The sequence below is a fragment of the Schistocerca nitens genome, chromosome 10, assembly GCF_023898315.1.
Source record: "Schistocerca nitens isolate TAMUIC-IGC-003100 chromosome 10, iqSchNite1.1, whole genome shotgun sequence".
Taxonomy (NCBI): Eukaryota; Metazoa; Arthropoda; class Insecta; order Orthoptera; family Acrididae; genus Schistocerca; species Schistocerca nitens.
This window is the reverse complement of record NC_064623.1, coordinates 89,507,395-89,533,103: the sequence shown is the minus strand read 5'-3', so window position 1 is coordinate 89,533,103 and position 25,709 is coordinate 89,507,395. Positions and strand designations below refer to the sequence as shown.

At 43.8% G+C, this 25,709-nt stretch overlaps 1 protein-coding gene across 1 annotated transcript in view; it reads right to left on the bottom strand.

The window, feature by feature from the left end:
* LOC126210361 (zinc finger protein 501-like) overlaps window positions 1-25,709 on the bottom strand; it is a 131,487-nt gene that overhangs the window by 54,828 nt on the left and 50,950 nt on the right. The window contains exon 4 of the mRNA XM_049939576.1: window positions 13,561-13,629. Within this exon, the coding sequence (XP_049795533.1) occupies window positions 13,561-13,629 (69 nt within the window). The remainder of the gene's footprint in view (window positions 1-13,560; window positions 13,630-25,709) is intronic.

The following is a 25,709-nucleotide window of genomic DNA, read 5'->3' as shown; positions in this document are numbered from 1 at the left end:
TGACGGAGCAGCAGCAACGGCATACCAGGAGTCTGCTGAACTGGCTGGACTCGTGGCACATCTGCGGGCAGCACACGGACACTATGCTGCACCCATCGAATACTGTAAATTAGCCAAATAAAGAAATTCTACCAAATACCGCTGTATCACTCTGCACTGCCCCTTGATGCTCTTGAACTTGCTCGGCCTCCTGACAAAATACGGGGTAGTGGGTCCCAGCTTCAGTTTGGCAATCTGGTTTCCCTGGTTTGACCCCAGATCCTGCAACAGTGGTGTCAGAAGTGATGCTGGTTACAATGCTGGTACCAGATTTACACTTCCACATCTTATGTTGAGCACATAGCATTGAGGTGTGCCCGTGTAGAGGGGTAGTTGAGTTGTTTGGTTGCATTCGTGAGGGGTGGTCGTGCATTTCTTGTTATGTCTTGTTGTTCGGGAGGTGTTCATCCATACCAGTAAAGGGAGGAAAGCAGAATTGTTCACCTGCACACGAGCATGATGTGGATGGGTGAGTGATATTTGATTTATTGTTTATGTGTCATTCTTTTGTGTTTTGAAGGGTTACGTATGAATTAGGATGGACTTTTTAAAAGTGTCTTTTGTAAGGCCACAGGAGCCTGTAGATTTATCTGGATTCATGGGAAATGGGGGACATGATAACATAGTGCCTAAGCGATGTAATTTTTGTAACCTGTCAGGCCACGGACTACTGTGTACAAAGTTTGTGCCAAAGAATTGTTTTATTTGTAAGAGATTTAGTCATTTGGTGGGCAATTGTTCAGAATGTAGATGGGTGATGACTTGCCGCAAGAACTAAGTTTAAGGAGTAGCAGAGTGAAATTAATGGCAACAGTGGAGCTATAAGCAAGAATGGTGGAAACACAGCAAGCAGCGGAGGCTGTGGCAGGTACTACAGCAGAAGCTGTAGCTGTTCAAACAGAACAAATTCGGGTATCGTCAGAGGTGAGGATAAGTGACAAAGAAAAATATGAAGAATTAGCAGGGAGATTTGAGACACTGTGAGTAGGGGATGGATGTCAGGTGAAAGTAAATTACAGTTCATGGAGTTTCATAGAACACTTGACTCGGCAATTGTGGCATTTATTAACTTATTTTCGGGTAAAGCAACGAAGGATGTGTCAGTATTCCGTAACGACATTATCACAATGGCTGAGGCCAATGGGTGGTCGGATGTTGTAATTTTGAGAGTGGCGAAGTTATGCTTGATAGGGGATGCCAAGTCATACATATTGTACCATGAAACGTTGAACAATGTGGGGACATTCTGAGCTTGAGGCTGGGTTATGCCAATGGTACCAAAAACAGAATAGTACCAGGTATTTTCATGAAAAATTAAGTGTGTTAGTTATGAGGAGAAATGAGACTGTGGAGGTTTTCTCAGACAGGATTCTAAAACTGAATGCACAAACGTTTGAACTGTCACAGAATGGGGAGAGTGCTGTCACAAGAGGCTGAGAACAGGGCGTTAGACGTGTTTTTGTGGGGAGTACCACCACAGATGTCATGCCGGGTGAGAATGGAGAATCCCAGTGATCTTACGCTGGCTCTAAGGATTACCACATACTTAGAGAAGGTAGATTAAGTAATGTAGGAAAGGGTGGATCATAGAGTCCTGGCAGCCTAAATTAAGTGTTTTGGTTGTGGCCAGGTAGGGCACATTAGGAGCCAATTTCAGTGTCAGTTGCGGTGTTACTCATATGGGAAAATGGGTCACTGAGCAGTGAACCGCAGGAGTAAAAGTAGGAGGGAACCTCGGCGGCAGCAGCCGTTAAACAAGAATGGGATTGCTTCAACCATAAGAGAGCAGTCTCAATGAAATTACATAATGTGCTTGTAGGTGCACAGCCTGAATGATGCTTATTAGGCTAGGTGAATGGAAGGGAACAAAGCTTTCTGGTTGACACAGGGGCACAAGTGTCTTTTATTAGTCTGGACCTGGTTAGCAGGAGAAGGCTTGAGCCACCACGTTATAGGTTACGTGGGGTGGGAGATACTAAAGTGGAGTCATTGGGTACGACAGTACTTCAATTTGTGATCACAGGAACTGTGGTATACACCACTTCTAACAAACACCGAACAACGCGCTCCAGTACGCGGCCGCGAAATACATCGCTGGCCGCACTTCTCTGGGCCTGGGCCTGGTTGTAACACAATAAAATGGTGATGAGCACGCATCAGGAGACGTTGGAAGATCTCCTCAAGAAACTTCTCCAGCAGCAGGGTGAGAACCACAGGCTGATACTCAACACACTCCAGCCACTTATACAAGGGTTCATGCAGACGCAGGCCACGCAGCATGTACCGCCATTTCCGTCTTTTGAAGAAACGTTAGAGGACTGGGAAGCCTACGAATCCCGATTGCTGGAACATTTCCATGCTTTCAAGGTAACTGAAGTTGGCGTCATGAAATCTTTGTTTTTGTCTTGGTCTAAACCTGAGATTTATCGGCTCTTGTGCAAACTGGCCTCCTTATCAAAGCCTTCGGAGCTAACTTTTGCCGAGATTTGCTCGTTGCTCACTAAATATTACCAGCGCCATACCCATGTTATTTCATCTCGAGTCGCCTTTTACCAATGCAAGAAACAGCCGAATCAGATGCATAGAGAGTGGTCAGCGGAATTGCAAGGCTTGGGGTGACGATGTCACTTTGTTACCTCTAAAAATAAGGACTCCTACGCCAAAGAAATGATCCGGGACATGGTAATCAGGGTACGCCAGACAGGGAGTTCCAACATGAGGCCCTTCAGCTCGTCGACCCCTCATTGGATAAAGTCTTGGACTTGGCACAAAGCTTCGAGGTGACCCGTGCAGCAGGCAAGAAACTAGAATCATGGGTCGACATCGCAGCAGTCAATGTCAACACATCAGAGCTGGTGGCTAAGGCCCGCCCGAGTGATGAACCTCGCTCCAACCGCTCAAACCGGTTGTGGGTGCCAAAATGTTTGCCATCATGTCCTGATTGTTTTAAAAAACATCAACGAGATGACTGTCCTGATCGATGGGCCTTTTGCTACAAATATTCTTCCGAGGGCCATTTAGCTTCTGTGTGTCGAAAGTCCCGCCGGCCGCAGCAACCTCCAGATCTTCCGATGGATGTTAATCTGATCGCCGCTATTGATCATCAGGAGACCACCAATAGGCTTTTTATTGAAGTCCTGATTGCGAAAAAACCGATTCAATTACAGGTCGACACTGGCGCAGCCGTGAGCATTCTAAATTACGCCACATATTTGAGACTTGGCGCTCCTCCCTTGCACGACACGCAACGGCGCCTCATGGCGTATGGTAAACATTCCATTCCAGTCCGCTGTCAAGTCGACTTGCTGACGACATACCGGAATGTCACCTGCCAGGTCACCTTCTTAGTCATTCACAGGGATTCCTCTGAGAATTTATTTGGGCTGGACGCATTTTGGAAATTTGGTTTTTCAATCGACGATTCTGTGAATTTGGTGTTGGACGAGGTTCCGTACTCGGATCTGGACAGGCTTTGCCAGGATTATGCAGACCTGTTCACCCCCAGCCTCAGTTCCACAAAGAATTTTGACGCACACATCACACTGAAGTGGAATGCGCGGCCTCGGTATTTTCGTGCCCATGCCGTTCCTTTAGCTCTCAGACATCAAGTGAAGCAGGAGTTGGACCGCCTCACAGCAAGTGGTGTTCGTGAGCCTATTCCTTCTAGTCAGTGGGCTACTCCCCTCGTCGTTGTTCGGAAGCCGTCAGGGCAGCTCCGTCTCTGCGGCGACTTTAAATAAAGTAACAGTTAACGCCCAATCAGAGATCGAGACATATCCTATTCCAAAGCCGGAGGAGTTGCTGTCCAAATTGAAGGGTGGAAAATTCTTCTCGAAAATAGACCTTGCTGAAGCATACCTACAACTCCAACTTGATGCTGCATCTCAGCAGTTCCTGACCCTCAACACACCGCATGGGTTATATCGTCTGAAACGCCTTATGTTTGGGATAGCCAGTGCCCCTGCTATTTTCCAGCGGTTTTTGGAACAATTAGTCCTTAATGTGGATGGATGCACTAACTATTTGGACAACATTGTGGTGACGGGTCGTATGATGGAGGAACACCTTCACAACCTGCAATCTTTATTCCATGTCTTACGGGAGGCTGGCCTAAAATGTAGGAAAGAAAAATGTTGTTTTTTCCAACCTGAAATTGAGTACCTGGGCCACGTCATCTCCTGTTCGGGTGTTCGTCCGTTAGAGAAACATATAGAAGCCATCATCAAGATGCCACGACCTACAACACTGACACAAGTTCATTCCTTTCTGGAGAAGATTTCATATTACCAAAAATTCCTACCCGCGGCTGCGACAGCAACTGCCCCCCTGTCTCAGTTATGCAAAAAAGGGGTTCCTTTTGAGTGGATGCCGGCATGCAACCACGCCTTCCACAGGTTGAAATCCCAATTACTGCACGCCCTGTGCCTCGCACGTTTTGACCCTACTAAGCAAATCGTCATTGCAACAGATGCCTCAGATACAGGCATTGGGGTGGTCCTGGCTCACAGGGAGGCAGATGGGTTGGAGCACCCTGTGGCCTATGCATCGAAAACATTAACCGATACGCAACGCCGGTATTCCCAAATTGAAAAAGAGGCAATGGCCATCATTTTCACCTTAAAGAAGTTCCATGTTTTTGTGTATGGTACAAAGTTCCACCTAATTACTGATCATAAACCCCTCATATCATTATTCAATGCTGCAGCAAAGATCCCTGACTGGACTGCTCACCATCTTCAGCACTGGGCTTTGTTTTTGGCATGATACCAGTATGAAATCCACTTTCGCAACACAACCGAGCATGCCAACGCTGATACCCTCTCCCGCCTTCACGGGAACCGGATTTGGATTTCGACAAAGAGGTAATTCTGTGTTTTCATGTAGACGAAGAAGCACAGGCTGCCGTAGAGGCATTTCCCATTACCAGCTCTCGGGTAGCAGACGCAACCAGTAACGACGAGGTGCTCCGACAAGTCTGTCGTCACATGCGTAATGGATGGCCCGAACGACCACCTCCCATGGCTTCTGCGGCGTTTCATCAGTTCTTTACTGTCCGCCATCAGCTTCAGCTGGTTGACGGGGTCCTTCTACTTCTTTCGGACGACGGACATACACGGGTCGTCATTCCGCAGTCTTTACTTCAGCACGTTCTGCACCTGCTACACCAAGGTCATTGGGGGATATCCCGCACGAAGCTTTTGGCTCGCTGGTTCACATACTGGCCCTCTATGACTCAGGAGATTGAACACCTCACGCAGACATGTCCCTCCTGCCAACGCCAGCAGGCAGCTTCACGACACTCCTTTGCCTCTTGGCCACCATGTGTTCATCCTTGGGAACGGGTGCACGTTGATTTTGCTGGGCCGGTGTTTAATGCCATGTTTTTTATTGTCGTAGACGCATATTCCAGGTTTCCATATATTGTCCGCTGCAAATCCGTTTCCACCTCCACCGCTATTTCAGCCTTAGAAAAAATATTTGCCATTGAAGGTCTGCCGGAGGTTCTCGTCTCGGATAACGGTCCGCAGTTCCCCAGTGAGGATTTTCAGATTTTCTGTGCCCAGCATGGCATTCGCCACATTCCGACGCCCCCCTTCCATCCTCAAACTAATGGCAAGGCAGAGAGGATGGTCCACACCTTCAAAACACAGATGAAGAAATACCTCCAAGATCACTTCCCCGACGCATCTCTTACTTTTTTCTTGAGCAGTTACAGGTCCACGCCCATCAGAGATAAAAGCCTGGCGGAACTTCTTCAGAGACGGCAGCCCCGGACCCTCTTGAATCTGCTTCTGCCGACGCCTCGGTTGGCTCCGTCGCTGTCTACTTCTCGTTTCCGCCCAGGTACTCTGGTGTGGGCGAAGGGCTTCGGCCGACAACCAGCCTGGATTCCGGCCACCATCATCCAGGGCAGGGGCAAGAAAGTCTTCCGGGTTCAACTTACCGACTGGGTGGTTCTTCGGCATGCCAATCAGCTTCGCCCTCGCCTGCCTTCCCAATCGTTTTTCTCTTCCTCCCCCTCGGCATATTCTCCTTCCATCCCCTGCTTCCCCACGCCAACCAGAGGAGGACACGCCAGGGTGGTCCTCGCAGTTGGCCCCCGGTCGGCTCACGGACGACATCTCCCAACCAGAGCTTCTTTCCCCGGACGTGGACCAGACCGAGCCACAGCCAGCTGGGGACTCCGAGATCTCCACCGATCACCACCCCCAGGTCACTCCGGATGCCAATGAAGACATGCCACTGGTTCCTCCTGCACTGCCTCCTCTGCTGCCACGGTCCACACACTATAACCTTCGCCCCCGGCTGGGGCGTTTTCGCCCGTATGCTCCTGTGCCCAGTCTCACCGCCGACACCGAGGTTTCGGAGGAGGAGGATGCCATGGATGTGGCGTTCATTTGCAGCCAATGTTTCCACGCTTCCCCATGGGGGAAGGGGTGTGGTATACACCACTTCTAACAAACACCGAACAACGCGCTCCAGTACGCGGCTGCCAAATACATCGCTGGCCGCACTTCTCTGGGCGGCCCGCTGCTTCCATCGCTGGCCGTTTTCACATGCACGCTCCCTTACGTGGCCAAGAAATACATCACTGGCCACACTTCTCTGGGTGGCTCGCGGCTACCATCGCTGGCCGCCTTCGCGTGCACGTGTTTGTCAGCACACAGCAATTGGCTACGCCAGGAAACATTGCGATTGGTTTTCCCTGGAAAACAGCGACCCCAGCCGACGGCTCCATTAACTAGCAAGCCTTATATAAACCCGGCCGCCGCCGCAAACGTCAGTTCTCATCGGGAAGTGCAGTACGCAGTGTTCCAGCTGCATGTGGATGACTCGCCGCACCACTCGAGGTTACCTGGCTGCTCGGCGGAAAATCTTGCGACTTCACTTGGAGAGACTGAACTTCACTGGACTTGGGAATAATTACAGAACGTGCACCCCACCATGCACATTCGGACATTGGTATAACCAAACTTTAATTCTGCATTACTTCTGAGTGTGAGCCTGGGTAGACGGTTGGCTAACATAATTGTTAAAAAGTGATTTGTGATTTAATAAACCAGACTGAAGAGGTTATTGTGTTATTCCTGGTTATAACAGGAACTAAGTTCAGTGAGCAGATAGAGGTGTTACCATGTGAAGGTGAGGGGTATTCAGTGGTTCTCGGACTGGACTTCCTTGACAAACATCGTGCAAAGATAGATCTTTGGCAACAAACAGTGGAACTAGGTGGAAGAATGTTTTGCATGGGGGAAATCAATGCAAATGGACAAATGTTGCAAGGTGCATTTAACATGAAGGTGATGCCAGCTAAACTGCGAACAGATTGATTAAAGGTCGATCAGCAGGATAACACACCAGCAGGTACAGGGAAGGTAGTTTGGGTTTTAATAAATACGGACTTACCAACTGAGACATTGTACATGGTGGAGCCACTCTTGAGTAATGAGGAGTTGGATAATGCACACTGTTTTGTGCGGAGGAGTTTAGCTCATGCAAGTTTTGTGGAAGGAGATTATTGAGTTCCTGTGTGTATAGATAACTTCAACAGAGTGGATTTTAGCTTGTTGAAAGGGTTGTTATTGGCCATGTTAGGGGTTTTTGAAGAAGATGACCTCGATTGGGAGGATTTAGAGGTAAGCCATAAACAAAATGTTGATGCAGCACAATTAAAGGGAAAATTACAGCATTTGCAGGGAGATGACAGGGTCACATTGGAGGAATTATTATTGACATTTAGCGATTTATTCAGAATGGGGGGTAGGCTACTGGCAACACCGATTACAAAGCATCACATACCAATTACAAAGCATCACATACCAACGGAGGATAAAACTCCAGTGTTTAGGAAACCATATAGGATAGCACGTCATATGCAACCACTACTCGAAGAAGTCGGTGGATGGTACAAGGATTTTGTTGTGATTATGCGAAAACCATTTCAGAGGCACATCTGATTCCGAATATCATGGACACATTGGACAATCTGGGACAATGTAAGCATTTTACGATGATGGATTTACGGAGTGGATACCATCAGTTGGAAGTAATGCCAGAGGACAGGGCAAAGACAGCTTTTACTGTTCCTGGGGGACACTATCAGTATATATGTATGCCGTTTGGGTTGAAGAATGCACTGGCAACTTTTCAGTGATTATTAGATGGGATTTTAAGGGGATTGAAACCAAAGACATGTATGGTTTACCTAGATGACATTATAGTATTTTCGAAGGATACACCAGAACATGTATCATGTTTAAGAGAAGTCTTGCAGTTGGCACAGTTAACATTAAGTTTAGAAAAATGTAATTTTGCGCAGATGCAGGTCAAATATTTAGGTCATGTAATCAGTGAACAAGGGGTTCAAACTGATCCTCAGTTAACAGAGGTAGTTCAAAATTTTCTGACACCACATACAACGAAGCAATTACAATCGTATATTGGATTATGTTCACATTATCTTAAATTTGCAAAAGATTTTGCTAAAATAGCCGAGCAATTAACAAAGCTTATAAAGAAAGGGGTTAAAGTTCAATGGATCGTGGAATCTCAGGAAGCTTTCAATGAATTAAAGATGAGATTAGTTTATAGTCTGGTGTTGGTGTTTCCGAATTTTGAAGAAGACTAAATCTTATCATGTGATGCTTCAAATGGCACAGTAGGATGTGTTTTGGGGCAAGTGGTGAATGGACAGTAGCATCCGGTGGCATATGCTTCTAGACAGTTAAATAGGTACAGCAGAATTATTCCACAATGGAAAAGGAGATGTTGGCTGTAATATATGGAGTAATGTATTTTCGTTGTTTCCTTTATGGCAGGAAGTTTAAGGCCATGACGGATCATGCAGCATTGATATGGTTAGTAGGACTCAAAGATCCTTCTAGTTGATTAACATGGTAGGCTCTAAAATTAAGTGAGTTTGACTTTGAAGTAATTCTTAAGCCAGGGAAGAAACATGGAAATGCAGATCCATTAAGTTGCAAATGAGACACATTAGAAGTAATAGGTAAGTGTCGCAGAATGGCAAAGAGCACAAGCAAATGATGAGGAGTGCCAGAGTTTTAGAACACAACCATATTTCATTGTGGAGGGAAATTTGTTGTGTAAAGGTACCAAGTGTGGACCATGGGTAGCGGTATCAAAAAGTTTGAGAGAAGTCTTAAAGCAGGCCCATGATCATGTGCTCTCAGGGCATGGTGGTCACTAAGCAATGGGAAGACAAGTAGCACAATAATTTTGGTGGTGCACTCAGAGAAGGGATGTGGAACAATATGTAACAAATTGTGTGCCATGTGCGCAGCGAGCAGATGTGATGCACGCAAGAATTCCATTGCACGGTTACCAAACGAAAACCATTCGAGTTTATCGGCTAGATATCTGGGGGCCATACAACGAAACACTGGCAGGGAATCGTTACATTTTAACTATAATTGATCACTTTTCAAGGTTTCTAGCCATGGTCACAATACCAGACCAAGAGGCAAGTACAGTAGCACAAGATTTAGTCAGTTCCTGGTTACTGAAGTTCGGGGTGCCTGATACCATAATTATGAATCAGGGAACGAACTTCATGTCTGAATTAATGTCACAGTTGTGTCGTTTATTGAGAATTAAAAAATTATGGACCAGTCCATTTCATTTGCAAGCGAATGAGAGAAAGGAGTGAGTACATAGAACAATTTCAAAAATGCTAAGATATTATGTGAATAGAAACCATGATAACTAGGACTTTATCTTCAATATGTGATATCAAGCTATAACACTTAAATACATTTGAGGGTTGGAATGTCACCATTAGAGGTGGTCTATGGAAGAAAGATGCCATTGCCATTTGATGTCCTATGTCCAAAATTGGGAGCTACAGGTGACACAGTGAGGGAATTTGCACGAACAATACAGGAAGTCTGGAGGAGGGTACAGAAGGCCAATATGAAAGCGTTAGAGAGGTAGGAAGGACCGGATAAGCAGTTGAGACCTTTACCACAGTGCAGGGGAAGTCAATGGGAATTAATCATGAATTTGCATACACCTAAGGGAAAGATGAAAAAATTCTTGACAAAGTACCACAGACCATACCAGGTCATGTAGATGACTTCGCCTGTGAATGTTAAAGTGCAACTGCCAACAGAAACATCCATTATCCATGAGTAGAGTAAAGCCTTTTAAAGGAATGGTGGATGGACTACCTCAATTTGAAGGAAGTGATCCGATTGCAGAGGCTAGGCAAAGCAAACAGAAGAAGAAGGTCTCGGGGAATGGACAACAGCGGGCGCATAACATTCCATATGTGTTACAGTCACGGAGGGAGTAAATTATTGTATGTGTAATATTGTATGGCATGTTTACATTTTGTGTTTTTGTATCAATGGATAATTTTCATTTTGTTTTTTTGTGTGTGTGTGTTCTTTTTTTCTCTCTCTTTTTTTCTCACATTTTGGTGGGTCTGATAATAGTAGCCTTTTTCTTGTTTGTTATTTTAGTTTTCTTTGTCATTGTATGGGGAAGACTGTTTTTTTTCTTTTTGTTTTTCTTTTTTTCCTCTCCAGAGAATTTGATAGGCGCAGAGTGAACAATCGGGAATTTTTGAGGATGTCGTACGATGTAGTAGATACTTGTAGTGGAAAAAAGTGGTACAGGCATGTTTCATTCCTTTTCTTCGCAGGGACGAGTGATGATTTGCCTTAATCGACCAGTTTTTTCGGATAGTTGTACATGCAAAGTTGGATTGTTCCTGGGGATTACAAATCGCTCAGATTGTGAGAAAGAGGTGTTATCGACACATTCCTACTTCCAGGAGGTAGGGAGGCATTGGTTATATTCAGCATTTATGCCGATATGAGTGATGGTCACTTGTTATACCAATCAGAGAGAGGATAAAATAAGGAGGTTGCAACTGTGGGAGAGTGGAATAATTATAAATGGTATGGTTTGTGAGATTGTTTGAGAGCATCATGTATGGGTGAAACAGCTTTGAATTTGCCACAGGGAACATTGTTTTATCCAGAAGGGGTTCTAGAGACATTACCAGTGAATAATCTGACATATTTGAACTCCACGTTAAACCCAGAGTTTTTGGAAACTTTGCATTCCTTTATTAATGCACAGGAAGGATCTCTTATGGTTAATAAAGTATTGGAACATGTTCAAATGTTACAACAGCATCAGAGCAACAGGATAATAACAGTGAGCATTTCAGCCACAGGGTGTGCCATTTTTCTACTTTTCTTGAGTATAGCTTTGTGGAGAATGTGGAAACGTACACCAGTGGAGGAGGTGCCAACATATCAGTTGCCTATGGCATGGGTAACCAGTGTAAACAGTGTATAGATGTAGAGTTAATGTTTTGATGTTCTCGTTAGTTTTAGTCTGTAGGATGTACATTTGGTGAACAAGATATGTTTACGCAGCCACAGACCACATGTGTTTTATCTCAATTCACGATGAATCTTGTTGACAGGAGGGAGGTGTGCTGCGCTAGTATCAATCCTAGTCAAGGAAAAGGGAAATTTTATCAAAATTCAATGAAGGCACAGTTGGGCGATGAAATCTGGGGCCACTGGCAGAATGTGGTAATAGACGACAGCCAGCAGGCCAGGCAAGGTAAACATGGCACTCGTGGGCGTGCACCTGTGACGGTGGTATGGCATGCACGATTTGTTTTGACTGGTGCAACAACAAGGCAGGAAACCGCAACATGGCTTGAAGTTATTGCGATGTATGAGGCAAGGCACTAGACCAGAGCCAGGAGGGCGATTTTTAAGTGGTTGACGTGTGGGAATTTATCCCTGCCATAGTTTCTGTCTCTCTCTGACACTACATCAGAAGCGAGGGGAAAACCAGTATACAAAGACGGACAATTTTAGCTGGAGGGAAGTGTGTGCCAGGTCAGTCGAGCGTTGGGACAGACCCTGTGCTGGTCTATGCTTATAGGGGCAGTCTGGCAGCAGTGTTATAAGTATTCTACATAAATTTGTACTTTGTTACTATGCACGTGTTCAGACTATATTCCACCTCCAGAGATACAACACCAGGGCAGGACGGAATGGCAGCCTGGAACTTGCCTGAAAAAGGGCAGTGACTGCGGTCTGCAGTGGGTCCAGGAGGGGCTCGGTTCCACTCCAGTCTATGGGCCACGTTCACTTCCTACTTGGCATACCAGGGTCCAGGCAAGGGCTGCGGGAGGTGCGGCAGCACTACAGCAGCACCGGGGATGGCGGTGGGTGTCGCCATCCGGCAAGCACCACTAGCAGCTAGTTGTGGCACAGCGTCCAGGAGGGCGTGGGTTCGAGTCTGGTCCTGTCCTGGGAGCAGCAGCGGCCCGAGGGCCACGGGTGACCAGTACATCCACCTTTGTCCCGTGGTCGGACAGAGCAGGCCAAATGGGGTGGAGGGTGGTGAGGACCAGGGACTGTATCAGTCTCCAGAATCACGAGCAGCATGGCGCAAGACACGACACATCGGCAGGCAGCAACTGGGGAGAGCGCGGCTGACTTCCAGCTGAGCGGCCTTGATGATGGAACAGCTGTGTCTGCATACCAGGAGTCTGCTGAGCCAGCTGGACTCGCGGCACAGCCTAGGGTAGCATGCCGACACTATGTTGCACCCACTGAATACTGTAAATTAGCCAAATAAAGAAATTCTACCAAATACCGCTGTATCACTCTGCACTGCCCCTTGACGCTCTTGGACTTGCTCGGCTTCCTGACGAAATACGGGGTGCTGGGTCCCGGCTTCAGATTGGCCATCTGGAGTCCCAGGTTTGATCCCCGACCCCGCAACACTTTCAAATAGGCTTTTCCAGTCATCATTATCAAAAGTTTTCTCTATATCTACAAATGTTATAAAGTACATTCTTCAACCGATCTTCTAAGATAGTCGTAGGGTCTGTGTTACTATGTGTGTTCCTACATTTCTCCAGAACTTAGCTGATCTTCCCTGAAGCCAGCTTCTACCAGTTTTTTCATTCTTCTGTAGATAATTTGTGTCAGTACTTTGAAACCAAGAGTTATTAAAATCATGGTTGGCAACTTTCACACGTATCAGCATCTGGCTTTTTTGGAATTGGAATGATTACATTTTTCTTTTAGTATGAGGATATTTCATCACACTCATATATCTTGCACAGCAGGTAGAACAGTTGTGCCAAGAATCTCAAGAGTTCTGAGGGAATGTTGTGTACTTCAGGGGCTTTGTTTCAACATAGATCTTTTAATGCTCTGTCTAATTCTTCTCACAGTATTACTGCTCCAGTGTCATATACAACTACTTCCCTTTCCTTTTCTATAAAATTGCCTTGAAGTTCATCTCCCTTGTATGATCCTTCTACATAGTTCTTCCACAACTAAAATTTCCCTTTTTTTCACAGCATTGGCTTGCAACCAGTGCTCTTGATATTCATACAGTTGCTACTCTTTTCATCACAGAGAATAAACAAACATATAAATAAATTACTATTAAGTGCTATGCAATGCAAATATAAACAGCAAAATAAAAAGAATACAGAAGTACAGATGCACTCACCTCTTTAGCAATGCTTAGTGGGTCTTGTGGACTCTCGTGACCATCGGGGATCTCCCACTCCAGCAGAAACTGGAAAGGAGTACACTGAGTTACTCTTGTGTGAGCTTCAATGTTCATATACATGCCAGAGTCATGTCGTCACCACAAACCACATTTTTTATGTACAATGTTAAGCAAATTACATATGCGGAGCCAGCTCTATGTAATTTGATGCCCTCAAAAACTGTTATATTTGATTCCTCCACCTCATCTAAAAATTGAAATTTAAATACTTTGTTACACATATGAATAATACACTTAAAAGAACCAGGACACACCATGAAGGAATTATCCAAGTGGGGTGGAAATTGGTAGATGTAATGTACATGTGCAGACAAACAAATCACAACACTTTCAGAAAAAAAATGGATGATTTATTCACAATACAGATCTTCACTAATTCAGAAAGACAAAAATGCTTTGTTCCACATCTGTCCCATCTAAAAATTGAAATTTAAATACTTTGTTACACATAAGCATAAAGTACTCCTTTAAAAAAATGATACACAATGAAGGAATTATCCAGATGGATTGTACAGGTACAAACTCCATTTCATATCCCTACAAATTGTAACACCCAGGTATTTGTGTGAGCTGCAATGTTCCAACTCACTGATGTTGTAGTCAGAAAAAACATTTTTCTGATTCTGTGAAGTGCCTAATTTTATCCATTGATGTTGTAGTCATAGTAAAATACTTTACTAACAATGGAAAGTCCAGGATGGTAAACAACAATATCTCCAAAAATGCCAAGAGTTTCACTGAGACTTTCGCGGATTGAAATTACCCTCCCAACTTTGTCTAGAAACACATCTCCAATGGCTCGTCTCTTCTGTCACCTCCCACCTATCTACCATCTGGCCACAAAGGAGCACTCCTCTCGTGACTCAGTACCACCTAGGACTGGACCAGCTGAATCACAGTTTCTATCAGGTTTCAACTACCACTCGTTGTGCCCTGAAATGAGAAATGTCCTACCCACTAATCTTCTTCGCCTTCCCACAGTGGTATTTCACCACCCACCAAACATGTGCAGTACCCTTGTTCATCCCTACTCCATCCCAGGTGCAAACCCCTTGCCCCTTGGCTCATATCCCTGCAGCAGACCTAGATGTAAGACCTGTCCCACACATTCTTCCACCACCACCTACCCCAGTCCCATCACAAGCTTCACCTATTTCATCAAAGGAAGGGTCACAAGTGAAAGCAGTCATGTGATCAACAAATTAATCTGCAAGCACTGTGTCGTGTTCTACGTGGGCACGACAACCCAGAAGATGTCTGTCTGTTTGCATGGTCACTTACAGACTGTGGCCAACAGACAAGTGAGACAACTGGAACACCCAGTTGGTGAAGAACATGCCACCCAACAAGATGCACTTCACTCCAAAAACTGTTTTACTGACAGTGTCATCTGGATCCTTCCTAACGACACCAGATTTTCTGAACTGCACGTTTGTGTATTGACCTCAACTTTCACTAGTCCCTGTCCTCCGCCAATCTATCCCCTTCCCTGCTCTCAATCTACTACACCACACACCTTCTATTCCACCAACATGCCTACTAGTTTTAATGAAGGATAAAAACAGCCCACTGGTTGCACAGATTTTATTTCATTGACCTGGTTTTGACAGCGACTAAGGGTATTTTGATCTTAATGAAGGTAAAAAACAGGAAATCAGCTGCACAGATCTTATTGCATTAAACTGGTTTCAATAGCAAGGAAGTGTATCTTCATCCCAATAAAGATATCCTTATCGATATCGAAATAAGGTTGAGGCAGTAAAATTTGTGCAACTTCCTGCATAAGAGTTTACAATTGCTGAAGGACTACAATACCTACTAATCTTTCCCCTTTCTCTACTTCTCCCCTTCCCCCACCAACACAGCCTCCAAACTGTACCTAGCAGCCCTATGGTTTCCCTGCCATGTCCTTGGATGCCCCACATGCAACACATCTTCTTCCACCCCTACCTTTCTATCCTATCCCATCCCACCCCACCCCACCCCACCCCACGCTTACTCCTTACATCCCTACCCACTACAGGCTACTGTTCACATCAGACAGAACTGCAATCCCTGCTCGGGCCACAGTGGCCAGAGACAGCAGCCTCAGGTGTGCAATTTGTGAATAAGTGTCTATATTCTATTTCCAAAGAAGGACCTTTTGGCCACTAGCTTAAATGTTCAGTTGTCTTTTCATTGCACTTGTCTGCGACTCAGCATCCCCTCTGTGTGGTGAGTAGTGCTCTGTCCTTTTCACATATGAGGGGCGTTCAATAAGTAATGCAACATTTTTTTCCTCGGTCAATTTCAGCTGAAAAAATGTCGAATTCCCACAACAGGCGCATCATGGAGCAGTCCCTCATCAACCACTACAGTTTCATGAAGTTCCGACAGGTTGCAGCACATTATGTAGCATTGAAAATAGGGTCTGTAATGGAAATGTGTTCCAAGCAGATGCCTGTCATTAAGTTTCTTTTGGCTGAAATTAGAACATCACAGATGAATGACGCTTACAGAATGTCTGCAGAGACCTGGCAGTGAACAAAAGCACGTGAGTCACTGAGCGAGGCACCTGTCACCATCGCAACAAGGTAACATGAACCTGTCCGATCTCCCATGTGATAGATAGCTGCACACAGCTGTGACTCCTGCAATTGTAGAACGTGCAGACACACTCATTCAAGATGACTGACAGACTCCAATTAAACACCATGCTGCAAAAATGTACATCTCTGTTGGTATTGTTAACACACTTGTTCCCCAGTTGGGGTACTCAAAGGTGTGTGCCCTCTAGGTTCCTCGCTGCCCAACAGAGGACAATATAGAGCAATGAAGGATCACCTGTGCAGCAATGCATGCTGGTTATGAGGTTGATCGTGACAGTTTTTTGTCGAGCATTGTCACAGGTGAGGAAACATGTTCAGCACATGGAACCAGAAACAAAACGGCAATCCGTGGAATAACACTACACCATCTCTCTTCTGAAAAAAGTGTTCAGAGCCTCACCCTCAGCTGGTAAAGCCAATGGCGATGATCTTGTGGGGCTCTGAAGGGGTTATTCTGTTTCATGTCCTCCCTTATGGTGTCAACTCTGAACTTTATCGTGCTACCTTCACGAAACTGAAGAAACAATTTTAGCATGTTCAGTGCTACAGAAACGCAAATTAACTTCTCCTCATCCAGTGTGATGCAAGTCCTCACACAAGTTGGCACACCTATGAGAAGCTCACAAAATGTCGCCGGACTGTTCTTCCTCATCCACCCTACAGCTCAGATCTCACACCCTCCGACTTCCATCTGTTTGGCCCCATGAAGGATGCAGGAAGCAGTAGGTGTATGATGGGGAGGTTATTGATGCAGCAAGACATTGGCTCCGGCATTTACCAGTAGAGTGGTACCACGCGGGCATACAGGACCTCCCTGTCAGGTGGCATAATGCCATCGTATTGAATGGAGATTATGCTATAAAATAGAGTTTGTAGCCAAAAGAGTGGGGAATAATATGGTGTACTGGAATTCTGAATAAAACCAACCTGCTTTCACAGAAAATGTGTTGCATTTCTTACTGAATGCCCCTTTACGTTTCTGATTTTTGTGAAATGCCTTACTTTACCTCTAAGGACATTTAAGGGGACCACACCCTGCCTACCTAACCCATGTTAATTTAGGCAAGTATTTGACCCATTACTGAAAAAACTATTTAATGTAGCACCTTAATATTTTTACTGTATATTACATTATACAATTAACCTTATGTACTTGACTTCACACTGTTTTGCAACATTATGCCTAGACATTTCATTGATGTCACTGTATCTAGCAACAAACCACTAATACTGTATTCAAACATTTTTCACAAACTCATTTATATTAATTTACATTTTTTTAAACATTTACAGCAAGCTTGCTGCCATTCATCACACGGAATAAAAATTCTTCCATGGCACCATTTATCCTCCTGCAGTCACTAAATGATGACACTTTCCCATACATTACAGTGTCATAAACCAACAGTCACCACTGCCCTCTCTGTCCGGCAGCTCAGTCACATATATAGAGAAAACAGGTGGTCCTATCACACATCCCTGGGGCACTCCAGATGACATCTCCATCTCTGATGGTTCTATTACTCAAGAAATCTTCGAGTTAGTCACATATCTGAGAACCTATTCCATATGCTTGGACTTTCATTGACAGTCTGCAGTTGGGCACTATGTCAAATGTTTCTGAAATCTGCATGTTGGTCTTCATCTGCAACTCACAGGGTATCAAGCAAGAAAAGGATAAGCTGAATTTTTCACAAGCAATCCTTTATAAATATATGTTGATTTGTAGATAGAAACCTTTTTCTGTCAAAGTAAATTTATTATATACAAACTTAAAATATGCTCAAGAAATATGCAGCAAACTGATGTGAAAGAAATTTATCTATAATTTTGTACATCTCTTCATTCACCAGTGCTATACACAGTAGTCATCAACACTTCTTTCAGTCACTTGGAATTTCGCACTGGGCAAGAATTCACAATAAATGTAAGCCAATGTCAAAGAAGGCTCATTATAGAACCAAACTGGGATGCCAAATGAAACTGGCAACTTAGCTGTTTACAATTCTTTCAGCTGATTTTCAACACAAGGGATGTCCATTTATATGTCTTTCATACAGGAATTTTGATTGGCTACCAAAGCATAATATGTTTGTACAATCTTCCTACATGAATGATTTTATAAAATGTACAATTTAAAATGTCAGATTTCCTTTTGCCGTCTTCTGTTGGCACACCAGAATGGATAGTGATTTTACGTATGACCCAAATTTTATAGGATTCTCAGTAAAATCTTTCACTACTGTATCATGGTGAACTAGCTGCATGCTTTACAAATCAGTCTTCTGTCTGATGCACAAATCTCTACCAACTTTAGACAGTTGACAAAACTGCTTTCTTTTTGAACTGAGAATACCACAATCTATGTTTTCTCAGCCATGCCAAATTTTGTTGACAAACCATTTTTGTTTGACACCCCATGTAGTCACATTTCTGTTAATAAACATTGATATGGTGCCCAGTCAAATTTTTTTCAGAAGTTAAAAAATACTTCATCCAACTATTTTCCTTGGTCCATGGCTCTCACAACATCATGTGAAACAAGTGCTAGTTGATTGGCTACCAAAGCATAATATGTTTGTACAATCTTCCTACATGAATGGGTTTCACACGATCAGCATTTTATGAATCTATAATCACTAGGATGGAGGACATACCTCACTACTTTTGAGTTCATAATATACACCATGATTCTACAGCAAGTGGATACCCAGGATAATATTGGATGGCAGTTTTGTGGAACACTTTTGCCTCCCATCTTTTAGACATGCAACCCATGTTCTGTTCCTATCCCTGCGCACAATTTTTTGTTCAAGGTATCTACAACACACTATAGTTAAAATAGGAGCAAACTTAACTACAAATTCTATTGTGTGTGTTGAGACCACATGAGGGGCAACACACCAACCACACCCATGTGTGGTAGTAAGTGTGTACCAAAACAACCAGCATAAAAGAACTTATAAATTAAGCTGCTATTAGACAAGTGCAATGTGTCAGAAAAAGAAGCCCTAAGAAAGGAAGGAGTTGTTATAGTTGGTGGTGGCTTCAATTCACCTTCAATTGTTAGTGAAAATACATTTTTAAATCTGGAGCTATGAATAAGAATCATCCAAAATTGTGTTAAATGCACCCTCTGAAAATGACTTTGAGCACTTAGTTCATGAACTCACTCAAACAGTAAATGTTTGGGAAAACACACTTGACATCTCAGTAACAAATAATCGTGAGCTAATAACATGTATCAGAATGGATACAGGGATAAGTGAACACATGGCTGTCATAGTGAGACTAAATACAGCAACTCCCAAATCTTCCTAAAATAAATGAAAAGTACACCTATTCAAAAAAGCAGGTAAAAATTCACTTGATGCCTTCCTGAGAGACAATCTCCATTCCTTCCAAATTAACAATGCAAGTGCAGACCAGATGTGGCTTGAATTCAAAGAAATAGTATCAACAGCAACAGAGAGATTTACACCAAATAAATTAACAAATTGTGGAGCTGATAGTCAATGGTAAAAATATGGGTCAGAACACTGTTGCAGAAACAACAAAAAAGCATGCCAAATTTAAATGAATGCAAAATCCCCAAGATTGGCTATCTTTTACAGAAACTCAAAAATTTAGCACAGATTTCAATGTTAGATGCTTATAACAGTTTCCACAACCAAATTTTGCCTCAAAACCTGGCAGAAATTCCAAAGAGATTCTGGTTGTGTGTAAAGAATTCTAGTGGCAAGACACAATCAATGTCTTGTCTGCATGATTGCAATGAAAATACTGTCAGTAACAGTGCAGCTAAAGCTGAGTTACTACATACATCCTACTGAAATTCCTTTACCAAAGAAGACAAAGTAAATATTCCAGAATTCAAATCCACAATAACTAGCAACATGAGTAACTTAGAAGTAGGTATCCTCGGAGTAGTGAAGCAACTTAAATTACTTAATAAAAGCAAGCCTTCCAGTCCGGACTGTATACCAATTAGATTCCTTTCAGAGTATGCTGATGGCCATAACTCCATACTTAACAATCATATACAACCGCTTGCTCAATGAAAATTCTGTACCCAAAGACTGGAAAGTAACACAGGTCACACCAATATCCATAAAAGGTAGTAGGAGTAACCCACTAAATTATAGGCCCATCATTAATGTTGATACACAGCAGGATTTTGGAACATATACTGTGTTTGAATATTATGAATTATCTTGAAGACAACAATTTATTGACAAACAGTCAACACATATTTAGAAAACATTGTTCTTGTGAATCGCAACTAGCTCTTTACTCACACGAAGTGTTGAGTGCTGTCAACAAGGGATTTCAGATTGATTCCGTATTTATAGATCTCCAGAAGGCTTTTGACACCGTACCTCACAAGTGGCATGTAATCAAATTGCTTGCTTATGGAATATTATATCAGTTATGTGACTGGATTCATGATTTCCTGTCAGTTCGTAGTAAGTGATGGAAAGTCATTGAGCAACACAGAAGTGATTTCTGGTGCTCCCAAAGGTAGCGTTATAGGCCCTCTGCTGTTCCTTATCTATGTAGGAGACAATTTGAGCAGCTGTCTTAGGTTGTTTGTAGATGATGCCATCATTTATTGTCCAGTGAAGTCATGAGAAGATCAAAACAAATCACAAAATGATTTATAAAAGATATTTGTATGGTGCGAAAATTGGCAACTGATGCTAAATAATGAAAAGTGTGAGTTCATCCACATAATTGCTGCATGGAATCCATTAAACTTCAGTTACATGATAAACCAGTCAAATCTAAAGGCCATAAATTCTACTAAATACCTAGGAATTACAATTATGAACAACTTAAATTGGAAAGAACATATAGAACATGTTGTGGTGAAGACTACGATTTATTGGCAGAACACTTAAAAGAGGCAACAGATCTACTAAAGAGATTGCCTACACAAACGCTTGTTCGTCCTCTTTAGGAGCACTGCTGTATGGTGTGGGATCCTTAACAAATGGGTTAATGGAGTATATCGAGCAAGTTCAGAGAAGAGCAGGTTTTGTATTATAGAGAAATAGGGCAGAGAGTATCATGAGCATGATACAGGATTTGGGGTGGACATTATTAAAACAAAGGCGTTTCTTGTTGCAGCATGATTTTCTCACAAAATTTCAATCACCAACTTTCTCCTCTGAATGCAAAAATATTTTGTTGACATTGACCAACATAGGAAGAATTGGTCATCATAACAAAATAAGGGAAATCAGAGCTTGCACGGAAAGATACAGGTGTTCATTTTTCCGCGTGCTATTTGAGAATGGAGTAATAGAGAATTATTGTGAAGGTAGTTCGACGAACCCTCAAACAAATCATACAATACTTTGAAAAAGACTTTGTTGCCGATATTACTTTGTTCATTTATCAATTGATGTATATACATTTTTCAATTAACAAAAAAGTTCAAGCTCTTTATGTGTGTTCAAATGGCAACCTTTGGGAACATAATGACAGATATCCACCTGTTTTTGAGTGTTTATTATGAACTACTGTTTTGTTAAGTCATATTTTATAAGAACTTTTCATACAGTAATTTCTGTTTTGAAGTAGTGTGCATAACAGCAGAAATAGTGGACCCACTCTTGCGATGCAATGCACCTCAAACCAGTATGCTCTGAGCAGCAGAGAATCAAGGTCACATCTTTTTTGTTCTCTGAACCACATGTTTCCAAAATATGTGCTGCAACCAGAAGTCCCACCAACTGTAAGGTATTTTCTGTAAAGCTAGTGGTACCCTTTGTGAAATTTGTGGGCCAAATGTAATGATGAAGGTGATGTACGGCATGGGTGTTGTATGTTAAAAAATGGGCAAACCAATGTACATGATGAAGAAAAAGTGGTCGACAGACCATCATGAATGTGGATCTGACTCATTTAGTTGACAAATACGAGGGCAGTTCAATAAGCAATGCAACACATTTTTTTTCTGAAACAGGGGTTGTTTTATTCAGCATTGAATTACACCAGGTTATTCCCCAATCTTTTAGCTACACAACGCTATTTTTCAACGTAATCTCCATTCAATGCTACGGCCTTACGCCACCTTGAAATGAGGGCCTGTATGCCTGCGCGGTACCATTCCACTGGTCGATGTCGGAGCCAACGTCGTACTGCATCAATAACTTCTTCATCATCCGCGTAGTGCCTCCCACGGATTGCGTCCTTCATTGGGCCAAACATATGGAAATCCGACGGTGCGAGATCGGGGCTGTAGGGTGCATGAGGAAGAACAGTCCACTGAAGTTTTGTGAGCTCCTCTCGGGTGCGAAGACTTGTGTGAGGGCTTGCGTTGTCATGAAGAAGGAGAAGTTCATTCAGATTTTTGTGCCTACGAACACGCTGAAGTCGTTTCTTCAATTTCTGAAGAGTAGCACAATACACTTCAGAGTTGATCGTTTGACCATGGGGAAGGATATCGAACAGAATAACCCCTTCAGCGTCCCAGAAGACAGTAACAATGACTTTACTGGCTGAGGGTATGGCTTTAAACTTTTTCTTGGTAGGGGAGTGGGTGTGGCGCCACTCCATTGATTGCCATTTTGTTTCAGGTTCGAAGTGATGAACCCATGTTTCATCGCCTGTAACAATCTTTGACAAGAAATTGTCACCCTCAGCCACATGACGAGCAAGCAATTCCGCACAGATGGTTCTCCTTTGCTCTTTATGGTGTTCGGTTGGACAACGAGGGACCCAGCGGGAACAAACCTTTGAATATCCCAACTGGTGAACAATTGTGACAGCACTACCAACAGAGATGTCAAGTTGAGCACTGAGTTGTTTGATGGTGATCCGTCGATCATCTTGAACGAGTGTGTTCGCACGCTCCGCCATTGCAGGAGTCACAGCTGTGCACGGCCGGCCCGCACGCGGGAGATCAGACAGTCTTGCTTGACCTTGCAGCGATGATGACACACGCTTTGCCCAACGACTCACCGTGCTTTTGTCCACTGCCAGATCACCGTAGACATTCTGCAAGCGCCTATGAATATCTGAGATGCCCTGGTTTTCCGCCAAAAGAAACTCGATCACTGCCCGTTGTTTGCAATGCACATCCGTTACAGACGCCATTTTAACAGCTCCGTACAGTGCTGCCACCTGTCGGAAGTCAATGAAACTATACGAGACGAAGCGGGAATGTTTGAAAATATTCCACAAGAAATTTCCGGTTTTTTCAACCAAAATTGGCCGAGAAAAAAAATGTGTTGCATTACTTATTGAACTGCCCTCGTAAGTTAGAAAAAAATGCAGATTCCCCATCTCGGAAATTTGAGTTCATTTTCCACTTCTGTACAAAGTGATTACTGAAGGTATGGGCTACCAGAAACTGAATGCCAGATGGGTGTCTAAATTCCTTTCTGAAGAGCAAAAGGCTTAGAATATGACAGCAGTAGTGTCATTTCTTGGGTGTTACAAAAGAGCCAGCACATATAATCAATGTAGTGGGCCTACACTGGGTCAATGGAAAAATATTCTAAGTGTTCCAAACACATTTAAGTAGGAGACTTGTGACAACTGTCTTCTAGAACAAAAAAGGAAGTTTGCTACTGGATTTCTTGAAGAGAAATGCCACAATCAACACTGAAAGTTACTGTAGAACACTGACAAACTAGAGAAGAGCCATTCAAAACAAATAGCCCATCATGCTGAGCTCTGGTGCGATTTTCCTGCACAACAACACCTGTCAGCATACACCATACTGCAACCAAACTGTCAGAATTCAAAGGGGAAGTACTGGATCACTCTCCTACAACCCTGATTTGGCCTCCAGCCCAGCAGTTATCATCTCTTCTTGCACATGAGGAAGTGGTTACTGGCTCTGCAGAATGCTGAACATGGGCACCTGTCTGCCTCATGGTGGCTGGTGAACGATAGAATCACTGTAAAGTGGTCACTGTCACAAAGATCATCATGAGGTGACCAATGTAGGGAAGCCAAGAGAGCAAGGGAGGAGACTGTGTGATTGATAGCATTAAAGGTGCCATGAGTGACACTGAAGTGGGTAGGGAAATCGTCATTGAGGAGACACAAATCAAAGTCTGTAACAAGTTAGTCAATTAGAAGACCCCTACCTGCTGAAGTGGAAGTCCCCCACTGTGAGTGGTGTGCACTGAAGTCCCCGAGGAGGATGTATGAGAGCAGGAGTTGCTGTATTAAGGTAATTAATGTAAGCAGGTCAACATAAGGAAGTGGCCTACTGATAGGGAGGTAGACATTTCAAATGGTGATTGTTAGGGTTGTTCACACTCATACCACTATTGGTTCCAGGTTGGTACAAGGGTGGGATCCAGTTACTAATGACATTGGAACAAACATAAGTGCAGACCCCTCCAGACACTACCCCTCAGCTGGCACAGTTCCAACAGAATGCCCAATAACTATGAAACATTGGAGGGTGGTCAACATGGAGGTGGGTTTCTTGAAGAGCAAGACAGAATGCAGAAAAGAAGAAATGTGTTGTTGTATTTCAGGTAGGTGATGGTAATATCTGTTGCAATTCCACTATATTATCATGCGGCGAGAATCCACATTAAAAATAAAAATGCTGAGGGGCAGTCATATCGCAAGGTCAGTGGTTGTCACCAATGAGGATTGGATGACAGCCATAAAAACTGGGTCTGATTTGGAATGAGGAGGAGGGAGCGATGCCCTCGAGACGTTGGGGAAGCCTCATCCTTGGACTTGTGCTGCTTCTTCTCCTTCTCCTTCTCCTTCTCCTTCTCCTTCTCCTTCTCCTTCTTCTTCTTCTTCTTCTTCCTCTTCTTCTCCTTTCTCGGAGGGAGGGAGAGAGGGAGGAGAAGTTATCAGTAAGGGAATAGATGGCAGCGATGTATGCATAGGACAGAGACTGAGCGGCTTTGGCTTCGTATCTTGAGAATGCCAGGGAGGGGTGTTCCAAAAGGGAGCCCCACCCCTAGCACGAACCAGAGAAGAGAGGAGGAGGAGGAGGAGGAGGAGGAGGAGAGGAGGATTTTTTTGAGGGGAAGGGACGGGAGCTGTCAAGGGGGAGGAAAAGGAAGGGGGCCAGGATGATGGTAAGGAGGAGGGGGCAGGAGGGGAAAACATAACTGAGACAAAGGTAGACGAGAGATGCACAGTGTGAAGTCAGATGGGAGTAGCATCACTTTGCCTGAATATGTGGCCAAACTTGAGGCAATGGAAGCAATGCATGGGAGGGGAACATATGGTTTGAAGTCACATGTGTATACCATTACCTTGACCTTCTTGAGCAGGGTGTCCCCTCAAACATGAGTATGGAGGTGCCCGTGTCTACACGATGGTCCTTAGGGCTTCTCTGGACGCACCAGACAAAATGAACACTGCATCGTTCCAAATTAGCCCCAACGTCATCATCAGACTAGAGGAGAAGGTCCCTATGGAAAATTACACCCTGTGTCATATTGAGAGACATGTGAGGAGTGATAGTCACTGGAATGGCTCCTAAATGGTTGCAGGCACAGAGTG